This window comes from Lathyrus oleraceus, chromosome 7, assembly GCF_024323335.1.
Source record: "Lathyrus oleraceus cultivar Zhongwan6 chromosome 7, CAAS_Psat_ZW6_1.0, whole genome shotgun sequence".
NCBI classification, from domain to species: Eukaryota; Viridiplantae; Streptophyta; class Magnoliopsida; order Fabales; family Fabaceae; genus Lathyrus; species Lathyrus oleraceus.
The window spans coordinates 138,588,159-138,599,771 of record NC_066585.1 but is presented as its reverse complement, the minus strand read 5'-3'; the positions used below and the strand labels follow the sequence as shown (position 1 = coordinate 138,599,771).

Genomic DNA, 11,613 nt, shown 5'->3' with positions numbered 1-11,613 from the left:
AAATGCTTACCTTCTCATCTTTCCGCAACAACTACGACAACTCATCATAGATATTTTAGCAGAGCTAACATGACAAAACTCATGGTTGATTTTGAATTTGGCAACGGTGCTGTTAAGGAAACCTTGGCCCAATTCCAAGGCAAAATGGAACTTTTTCAAGGAAACATGGAGACCATTATGGAGTATTTCTCGAAATAGAGGGTTGCTGCCTCTATTAACCCTGCTACTACTGTTGTCACCAATGTTGTTGTAGTGACCACCTCTGCTGTTGATCTTGTTGCCACAGTTGAGTCTCTTGATGAGATAATGGTGCCAACTGCTGTGAATCAGCCCATATTCTCATCTGCTTCCAATAGGCTTGTTGCTGCCTATCCATGAGGAATTCCCCCGAACTTTTCTTCCCAATTTGCTAATGAAGGTGCCTTCATTCTGCACCAAGCTCTTGTTTCCCCTTATGCTGTTGGGAATTATGCTTTCCCTTAGGGTATGCCCATGTTTCAATCTCCTCAGACGATTGATGCTGGAAACCCTGAGAATCTTCAAGGTCAGGTTCATGTTAACACTCCTGATGATGACACTGAATACCGAGGCCCACGCCTCCACTTCCAGATTCCTTCCTAGAAAACTCAGCCTTTGAACCATAATCAGTACCAAGTTGCTCAGAATGCCTATCCTGAGGCAACTTTTGTACCCATGATGTATTATGTACCTGTCAATCCTGCACTTCAGTATGTGCAGTTTGGGGCACCTCTGGCTCTTAATGCTCAAACTGGAGGGCAGTTCCCTTAGGTTGTGAATGCTGCTCCTCAGACCGTCCCTCCTGGTTTTTCTTACCCTCCTTAGATGTTGTTTGCTCATCATTCTGTGTCTACTCAGGCATATGCTCAGGATGTTTCTCGACCAATCAGTCAGGTCATTGTTCCAAATGCTAGTCCGGCTAGGCCAACAGACTATCAGATGCTAGAGGATAGAATCAAGGCTATAGAGGGTTTCTCAGCTTTCGATATGGATGCCAGAGACTTGTGTTTGGGGTTTCAAATGTGGTGCTCCCTTAAAAATTCAAGGTACCAGATTTACCAAAATACAAAGGATTGAGCTGTCCTCAGAGTCATGTTACGATGTACTATAGAAAAACGGTGTCCTACATTGATAACGATAACTTGTTGATTCATTATTTCGAAGACATTTTTTCTAGGGGTTCCTTGGACTTGTACATGAGTTTGGAGCGTGCCAAAATCAGGCCGTGGAGAGATTTATCTGAAGCATTCCGAAAAAAGTATAAGTATAATTTGGATATGGCTCTGACTAGATTGCATTTGCAGAATCAATCTCAAGAGTCCAGCGAAACATTCAAAGAGTACGCTCAGAGGTGGCGTGAAATGGCTTATCGGGTCAGACCGACCTTGTTTGACAATGATCTGATTGACATCTTTATGGGTACCCTGCAGGGGTTGTATTTTGAGAAAATGATTGGTAGTTCCTCATCCAATTTTGCATATATTGCGACTATCGGGGAAAGAATTGAGAATGGGGTTAAATCTGGAAAAAATACGGGTACTGTTTCTCAGTCGGCTGTGAATAAGAAACCACAAGGTATCTTTAAGAAGAAGAAGGAAGGTGAGGCAAGTGTTATGAAAAAAAAATGTCCACCCTCAGTATCATGTTCTTATGGATCTTGTGTCATATTATCTTTATCCATATATTGTTGCTGCCTAGTATCAGCAACCTCCTTTCCAGTATCAACCGCAAAATCATAATCAACAACCCGCACCGACTCAGCCTGCTCAAACTCAACAAAATGCTTATGATAATAGGGGTCAAGGTCAAGGCCAAAATTATCGAAATAACTATGGTAAACGTCCTCAGATTGATAAAATCCTTGTACCGTATGCTCAATTGGTGCCTTATCTAATTCATGTGGGGGATCTTGTACCAAAGGAAATTCCTCAGGCCATCCCTCCTTATCATCCCAAGCATTACCCTAACGCCTCTTGCGCCTACCACACTGGGTATATTGGACATTCAACTAAAGATTGTTGGTCTCTCAAGAATAAAATTCAAGAGCTGATGAATCAGAAGATTCTGTCTTTTTCAGAAGAAAAACCTAATGTAAAGACAAATGCTCTTCCAAACCATAACGGGTCAGCGGTCAACGCAGTGATTGATGAGGATACTGCAAAATCTGTCAGAAGGGTCATTAATGTAAAAACTCCAATGTCCGTGGTTGTGAAAAAGCTTAAAGAGCATAGGTTTCTGAATGGTATTCATAATAATTCTGTTGTGTGTGAATCAGATTCTGATTATTGTGATATTTTAAAGGGTTGTGTTCAAAACTTGATGAATCAGGGGTTGGTACAGTTCTCAAGATCAAGAGTGGTTGAAGAGATTGATGTTATCGAACCAATAACCATAATATACAAAAAAAAGAAGATCGAAGCTCCTCCCAAGAGGATTCAGCCTATCCATATTCGTGTCCCTGGTCCGTTCCCATATCAAGCCACCAAGGCGGTGCCTTGGAGGTTTGATACGACTACATACATAGGTGGAAAAGAGATTTAATTTTCTAATACCGAAATTGTTAATATAACTAGAACAGGAGGCATGACTCGCAATGGCCGTGTATTCTCTCCAAAATACACTTCTAGGGTGTCTCAATCACCCATAGTTGTCCCTCATAAGGAGAAAGTTATTCATATTCCTCCTTTGCAGGCAGAGGCATTTGTACCCGCCACTCTAATTGTGACGATTGTTCCAGCTGTAACAAAGGTTATTCCAGATAAGAATGCAAAATCTGAAATTTCCAAAGGAAAATGGTTGATAAATGAAGATGAGCAGGTTGAAGGTCACAAGAAAGGTATCTTTGTTGAGGAAGGCCAAGAATTCCTCAAATTGATCAAAAAGAGTGACTTCAAAATTATTGATCGGATAGGTCAAACTCCCTCCAAAATCTCTATATTTTCTTTACTTCTGAGTTCTAAGGCTCACCGTAAGGCATTGTTGAAAGTCCTGAATGTTGCTCACGTGATGCAGGACATCATAGTCGATCAATTTGACAACATGGTTGCAAATATCACTGCCATCAGGTATATAGGATTTAATGAAGCAGAACTACCTCCTGAGGGAAATAGACATATTAGGAATTGCATATTTCGGTCATGTGTGTAGACACCTTACTATCTCGAGTTCTTGTTGATACTGGTTCCTCGCTCAATGTGATGCCAAAAGCTACATTGAGCCAATTACAATTTAAGGGACCCGAGATAAGGGCCAGTGTGTTGATTGTTAGAGCTTTTGATGTCTCTAGGAGGCATGTTATTAGTGAGGTGGATCTACCTATTTGTGTAGGACCTCATCAGTTTACTATCACCTTCCAAGTCATGGACATCAATCCGACCTACAGTTGTCTATTGGGTAGACCTTGAATTCATGTTGCTGGGGAAGTAACTTCTATGCTGCACCAAAGGTTAAAATTCATGATTGATGACAAATTGGTTATAGTTTATGGTGAAGAAGCCCTATTGGTTAGTGAGCTTTCTTTGTTCAGATACATAGAGACAGAGGAATGGGTTGCTGAAACTCCACTCCACTGTTTAGAATTTGAAGATGTCAGTTCAGCTACTTCTAATCATGATCAGTCGTCTACAATAATTCTATCTTCAGTCAGAATTGTCAAGCAAACTCTGTAGAAAGGCCCGTTAGCTGGTTGGGGTCAGGTCGTAAATGTGATACAGAAGCACAACAGATTCGGTATTGGCTATCGTCCATCAGCTCGCAAAGCAAGCCCTAGGAAGCAGAAGTTCAATCCTATTAAGTTCAGCAGTGCGGGTTTCCAAGATGATCACACTGTGGCAGTTGTTGGAGAATCTAGTGGCAACAAATAGGAGACTCCAATTTCGTACGCAAATGTCCTTCGGGATTCAAGCTCACCAACTGGACGAATTTCATGATTCCTATAGTATATTCATAGAAAATGTAATGAATTTTGTTTTCTTGATCCATTGTCTTCACCCGAGACAAGAGGATAGCTTGTAAGGGTCTCCTTTTTTAAAAGTATTATGTGATTAAATAAATAAAATGTTTTTTGCATTCATAATTTTTTTCCCTTTATTTCAGTTATTTTACTTTTCACCGAAAATGAAATGGCAAAAGTTTATATTTTCTTTTTCCATTTTATTAAAATCATATAAAAATAATCTCATAACATACAGAGCACACAAAACCATTGATAATAACATGGCAAGAATCTGCTATAAGTATGGACTTCCAATTAACCAAGTTGAAGATGATAGTAAGGAAGATTGTGAATTTACCGGCTGAGCTAGCAAGGTTCCTTGAGCATAAAGAAAAAGAGATTCAGCCATACAAAGAACCAGTGGATGTTATTAACTTGGGTTCTGAAACCAACAAAAAAGAGATGAAGATTAGGGCATCTCTTGCCGAGCATGTACACTCCGAGTTGGTTAAGTTACTGTATGAATATGTTGACGTCTTTTCTTGGTCATATCAAGATATGCCAAGGTTGGACACCAACATTATTGAGCATCACTTACCACTCAAGCTTGAATGTCCTCCAGTTAAGCAGAAGCTTAGAAGGACCGGAATCGACATGGAACTCAAGATCAGAGAAGAGGTTAAAAAGTAGTTTGATGCTGGCTTTTTAGCTATTTCTGAATATCCTCAATGGATCGATAATATTGTTCCAGTTCCTAAGAAAGATGGCAAAGTCATAATGTATGTATATTACCGAGACCTCAAAAAAGTGAGTCTAAAGGATGATTTCCCCTTGCCTCATATTGACGTTTTGGTTGATAATACAACTCGATTTTCCATTTTTTCTTCATGGATGGTTTCTCAGGGTATAACGAGATAAATATGTCATGCGATGATATGGAGAAGACAACTTTTATCACGCCTTGGAGAACATACTGCTACAAAGTAATGCCGTTTGGTTTGATGAATGCAGGGGCAACATATCAACGCGTCCTGGTAACCCTCTTTCACGACATGATTCATAAAGAGATTGAGGTTTACGTGGATGACATGATTGCCAAATCCAGAACTGAATATGATCACTTGGAGCACCTGAGGAAATTGTTTTCTAGGCTCCGAAAGTTCAAGTTGCGGTTGAATCCAACAAAGTGCACTTTTGGGGTCCGATGTGGTAAATTATCGAGTTTCATAATCATTCAGAAAGGAATTAAGGTTGATATCGACAAAGTTCGAGAAATCCAAGTCATGCCACCTCCCCGAACAGAAAAAGAAGTTTGAGGGTTCCTTGGTCAACTTAACTATATTTCCAGATTCATATCACATTTAACAGCTACATGTGAACCAATCTTAAAATTATTGAGGGAGAATCAATCAATTGTATGAGATAATGATTGTCAAGTGGCATTTGACATAATAAAAAAAGTATTTGCAAGAACCACTGATCCTCATACCACTTGTTCCTGGTAGGCCTCTTATTATGTACCTCACGATACTCGATGAATCCATGGGCTTCATTTTGGGTCAACATGATAACACATGCAAGAAATAACATGCAATATATTATCTCAGCAAGAAATTCACTAAATGTGAGACTAGATACTCACTCTTAGAGAAGACTTGTTGTGCTTTGGGTTGGGTTGCTCGACGCCTGAGGCAATACATGGTTCGCCATACTAATTTATTGATATCTAAAATGGACCTAATAAAGTATATATTTGAAAAGCATGATGTCACTGGTAGAATTGCTCGGTGGCAAATGTTGTTGACCGGATATGATATCCAGTATGTGACTCAGAAAGCGATAAAATGGAGTATTATGTCTGACTGCCTTGCTTATTTACCTGTAGAGGGTTATCAATCATTGAGGTTTGACTTTCCACATGAAGACATCATGTTTATCATAGATTACGCTACTTCAGGCCTCAAGGAAGGCCCCGAACCAGGATCACAATAGGCGTTCGTGTTCGACGGTGCTTCCAATGCTCGTGGTCATAGAATAGGTGCAGTTATCACTTCTCCAACTGGCTTCCACCTTCCATTTACCGCTAGATTATGCTTCTACTGCACCAACAATATCGCAGAATATGAGGCATGTATCTATGGTATTGAGGCGACCATTGACTTAAGGATTAAAATTCTTGAAGTATATGGAGATTCAGCTCTGGTAATCAGTTAGGTAAAGGGTGACCGAGAGACTCGGGATAGCAAGTTAATTCCTTATAAAGAGCATATCGTAAAATGGATGCTCTATTTTGCTAAAATATCTTTTCATAATATCCATAGGGAAGATAATCAGTCGGCAAACGCTCTAGCTACGTTGGCATCCATGTTTAAGGTCAAATGGAAGAATGAAGCACCTGCTATCCATATTAACCACTTGGATGAACCAACACATTGTCTAGCAATCGAGGCAGATTCTGATGACAAGTCATGGTTCTATGACATAAAGACATTTCTAGAGAAACAACAATATCCCGATGGTATATCTATTATAGATAAGAAAGCTTTGAGAAGACTCTCCTCCAAGTTTTTCTTAAATGGTGATATATTATATAAGAGGAATTATGATTCTATGCTGCTCAGATGCATGGATAAACATGAAGCGAGCACGATCATAAAATCCATACATGAAGGTTGTGAGGGTGTACATACGGAAGGTCTTGCTATGGCCAAGAAGATCTTTCGGGCTGGGTATTACTGGACAACGGTGGAGGTTGACTATTACAAATTTGTCAAAAGATGTCATAAGTGGCAAGTATATGGTGACAAGAGCTTTGTGCCATCGACTATGTTGAACGTTTTGACGTCTCCATGGCCCTTTTCTATGTTGGGTATTGATATGATTGGGATGATAGAGCCTAAAGCTTCCAACGGTCATCGACTCATCCTAGTTGCTATTGATTACTTTACAAAGTGGGTTGAATCCGCTTCATATGCCAATGTCACTCGACAGGTGGTTACCCGGTTTATTAAGAAAGAGATAATATGTCGCTATGGAATTCTTAGAAAGATCATCACTGACAATGCCAACAATCTCAATAATAAGATGATGAAGGAATTGTGAAAAGAATTTAAGATCGAGCACCACAACTCTTCATCATATCGGCCCAAGATGAATGATGTCGTAGATGTAGATAATAAGAACATCAAAAGAATTGTCCAAAAAATGGTTAGAACTTATAAGGATTGACATGAGATGCTACCCTTTGCTCTGCACGGTTATAGGACCTTGGTTTATACATCCACTAGGGAAACTCCATACTAATTAGTGTATAGGATGGAGGTTGTTTTACCAATCAAAGTTGAGATTCCTTCACTCAAGGTTATTATGGAGGCTGGCCTTGATGAAGCTGATTGGGTTCAATCTCGGTATGATCATCTGAATCTAATTGAAGAGAAACGTTTAATGGCTGTATGCCATGGTCAGTAGTGCCAAAGGTGCCTCAAACATGCTTTTGATAAGAAAGTTATTCCTCGTGAGTACCGCGTAGGAGAATTCGTGCTCAAGAGATATTATGCTATTCACTTGGATCCTCGGGGAAAATGGACACCCAACTATGAATAACCTTTTGTCATTAAGAAGGCCTTCTCAGGTGGAGCCCTAATACTCACCATAATAGACGGGGAAGATTTGTCATCGCCAATGAATTTCGACATAGTCAATAAAATATTATGCCTAAAAAGAAATGATGATAAAATCCCGCTAGATCGACCATCACAAGATCAATCTATACAAAAATGACTATCCTTATGGACCAAAAATGAATTGTCCATGCAAAAGTTAGGGATCAGATAAAAGATATAAAGCTCACTATGTTGAAAACCCGAAAGGGCGACTTAGGCAAAAATGAGCATCCTGGTGGACGAAAAATAAAAAATGTCCAGACAAAAGTTAGGGATAAAGACATTTGACTATGTTCCTTGAGCCTATCTTACTACAGGTAAATCTCAGACGGTTGAAGATCAATCCAATCATCATCAATAAAACCGAAGTATTGGGATTCAGATCCTACAATGGATGACAGTCAGTGTTGTAATCAATGGAAAAATACAAAAATATTTCCCATTGCCATTTCTTTTATTTTTCAATTTTTGCAATTTCCTATTTGAGGATTTTTGCATCCTTGTACGCGCCATATGTACAAATTTGTTTACAATCAATAAAATTCAATCTTTTATCAATTGCTTTTCATTTCTCCTGCATTTTGTTTGCAAAATAAATGATTTATTTTTATCACATAATGCTATAAAATTTGGGGAATAATAAAAGTTATATTAAAAGAAAACCTTATGCATTACTTTAACCTCCTAAAGAATCCTAAAAGATGATCGATAGTTTGAAAGTTTTTTGCTTAAACATATGGAAATGTCTTGATGACTGCCCCGATTAGATCATTTATCTTTGTGCTATTCAGCAGGACCATGTGGGATCTCCCAACAGTGGTGTTAATACACAACGTTCTCATGATAACAGTTTCTTTGGTATAATTGGTGACGAGTCGAAATCTCCTTTATGCCAGAAACCAAACCCTGTGAATAACATCCATATGTCCATATGAAACATTCATGCATCATGAAAATAAAGCATACATCATGCAACATGGATATCATGTTCCTCATTTGCAATATCCCCACAGAATATCAATAAATCCCAGCAGACGAACCTATAAAAGTCAAACGACCATCCCTATATTTCATATGACCATTTCTCAACGGGAAAATTTCCGGATACTTCGGTATTTAATCCACTTATACCTCGAATATCCGAAAAGCTCTCGTAATTCGACCATTCAGGTTTAAGTAGATTAAATAAGGGCAACTGTCATACCCCAAAATTTGCCCTCCCCTTTTCACTTTTCATCTAACCTATGACCTGAGATTCATCTGTACTGATTCATGCCTCATTCATTCATGTTAATAGTTTCTAATAATCATCATAGATTCAAATTTTATTGCTAACAAGAGCTAGGGTTTGCTTGTGGATCAAGCCCTAGAATTATGGTATTGCTCATCATTTAGAATCATATGGGGTGAAACCCTAATTTCTTGATCCTTTGGGAATTTTATTCATGGAGATCACATCATGGTATTCATATGTGCATCAAAACCTTAGTACTTGACTTTGCTCCTATTAGATCTTGTGATTAACCTTTTGAGCATTGACTAGATCATCCAAACCCTAATCTTAGGCCCATGTGTTGGGAAGTTGGTTGTGGAGCTTTATGCTTGGTTTGAAGACCTTGGTTTATTGGTTTGCATCATGAAACCCTAATCAAGGAGCCTTGGTGCTTGTGTGTTATATCTTGATTTGACTTTTGAACCATGGGATTGACTGAACCCCTAATTCCTGGGGAAGAGGTTCTTGATTATCTTGTCATGCATCACCAACCATTAAAATTTCTTTGTGCATAATAATCATTCATTTGGCCTACATGTCTATATGCTTGGCATTTCATCTAGTTCAAGGCTTTGGTCAATGATCTATACATATGTGCATTCTACTTGGTCATGCCTAATCCTTTGATTCTAAGCCTATGGTGCTTTCAAATTCATAGGTCTTTGGTTATTAAATTATGATTGCATTGGTGCATTTATCTGCTGGTCCATTATTTGTCCTTAATACATTATTATTCATAGGGGCATTTCTTCTTGATTCATCAATGTATCTTAATCCATTTGATTCATGTGTCATCATAAGATTGATTCACCATATATCAAATTTGGTTTTTAGTTGAAGATCATTCAAAAAATCAAAGTTGGTTCACACCCAATTCATAATCATTGATGATTCCATTCATTTATTAATGCCTAAATAGTCCATTACAAAAAGAAATATGAAATTTCATTTTTCAAAAAGTTGACTTTTGGTCAGTTGTTGACTTTTTGGTCAACCAGTTGACCAAAGTCAACCTTTGCATTTTTTTTCATCCTAAGCCTAATTCTAATTACATTCTATCCATACATGATTCATAAGTTCCCATATGGCTTCACAAACAATAATTCCCATTTTTGACCACACCATGCCAAACCATGGTCACTTTGCCATAAACCAAGCATTACTTTGTCAAACTTGCTTTGCATTTCCTTTCCACACTTTTCCTTTCATAAGCCAACCCTAACACATGTAAACCAACCAAAAATTTCATAACATTGCCTAACATGAAACACATTGCATGATATTTGCAAAATTCAACAAAACCAAAGCTTACCACATTCATCATGTTGCCAACTTGCTGCAAGCCACATATCATCATTGCCTTGCCATTTTCTACATGAAGCCACGATCCTCATCATAAAGGCCTGCATCAGATCACCCCAGCGATGAATTCTATTGCGACATGTTACATGGTGCCTTGCATCAGCTTGTTATCATCATCAAGTTATCATGTCCTGAACTCCAAACATTTGTCCTGCATGCTGCAGCCTAAGCAATTCCTTGATGCCCTACAACATGCTACACCATGCCCTACATCATATCACCATCATCAAGTCACCATGCCACAAACCTCATACATGGACTTTGGTCTTGAACAAGCCATGGCAACATCCTATATCATAGCCATAACATAGTCTAGTCATCATACAACAATATGCATTGAACAAAACTTACAATATCGAGTTCATTACCATACCACATGCATGACCATGACATACAAATTGCCTTATATCCTGCAGGTCATCATCAATAGCATTTATGCATACAACATAACGGGATTTTTCAGAAATCGAGCAAGTTATCAAATCATCAAAATAGAACTTCATCATCATTAAACATTTAATCCACATCAACTAATAATCATTTGCAGTTAACCTGCACTAATTCACCAATTAACAGTTATCTAAACTAACATCACAAACTACTTAACCTGCATTTTCAATCAGTTAATCACACTTCATTTCACACTAACAAAAATTGGATGTCACTAACGAAAATTTTAGTTAATCTGTTTTCACTCAAAATCAGTTAACCAAGTGTAACTCTAACAACTTCCACAACTATAACTAACTGAATCAAACTCAACTAACTGATTTAACCCCGTGATAACCTTCAACTGATTTCCATTTTCAAAATCTAATAGAGCAAACAAATCCATTAATCATATTGCATATAACTAGATTCACCTTCACTCATTTATAGGATCTTCGATCACTCAATCATTTCTCTCGATTCACCTGGATTCAACTCTTTCATCCTCTCAACTTAGAGCTATCTAAAGTCACGATTCCCTCAATTTCAGTTTGAGACTTGGAAGAAGAAGAGAGAAGAAGAAGATTAAAGAGCATAGGATCGAAGAAGCAAGAGCTTCGAAGGTTGTAAAGAAGATTATATGGAATTTCCGGTGCCTGTTACGGTGAGTGAATCCTTCAATCTTCATCATTTTGCTCCAAATAAGTTACCATAATGTAGTGCGTTTTGAGGTGAATCAAAGCCCTAACATCTAGGGCTTTGATTCCATGTATCCACCATTTAGTTTTTTTCTTAGTTTTAGGGTTCTTGAACTGTTCCTTTCGATTTGGAAATGTTTTGAGGATTTAGTTGAATTTGTTTATGGATTTGGACTTAGCATGAGATTTAGGTCATTTTTGTATGTTTAATTTTTTGTATGGCTGCTACACCACCGT

The 11,613-nt window shown here is 38.2% G+C and overlaps 1 protein-coding gene across 1 annotated transcript; it reads left to right on the top strand.

The window, feature by feature from the left end:
- Positions 1-492: 492 nt before the first annotated feature.
- LOC127102458 (uncharacterized) lies at positions 493-3,881 on the top strand. Its single transcript, XM_051039827.1, has 8 exons — positions 493-549; positions 877-1,064; positions 1,196-1,391; positions 1,449-1,622; positions 1,717-2,479; positions 2,597-3,083; positions 3,464-3,605; positions 3,687-3,881. Exons 1-8 carry the CDS (start codon positions 493-495, stop codon positions 3,879-3,881), a joined length of 2,202 nt encoding a protein of 733 aa, XP_050895784.1.
- The last annotated feature ends 7,732 nt before the right edge of the window (positions 3,882-11,613 follow it).

What these genes read in the sequence shown, in the direction of transcription:
- LOC127102458 (XM_051039827.1), top strand. Translation starts at nt 493, where the DNA reads ATGTTTCAATCTCCTCAGACGATTGATGCTGGAAACCCTGAGAATCTT. An exon ending in TATCCATATTCGTGTCCCTG is followed by an intron (nt 2,480 to 2,596) that starts GTCCGTTCCCAT and finishes TAACTAGAACAG; the next exon opens with GAGGCATGACTCGCAATGGC. An exon ending in GCAAATATCACTGCCATCAG is followed by an intron (nt 3,084 to 3,463) that starts GTATATAGGATT and finishes GCTGCACCAAAG; the next exon opens with GTTAAAATTCATGATTGATG.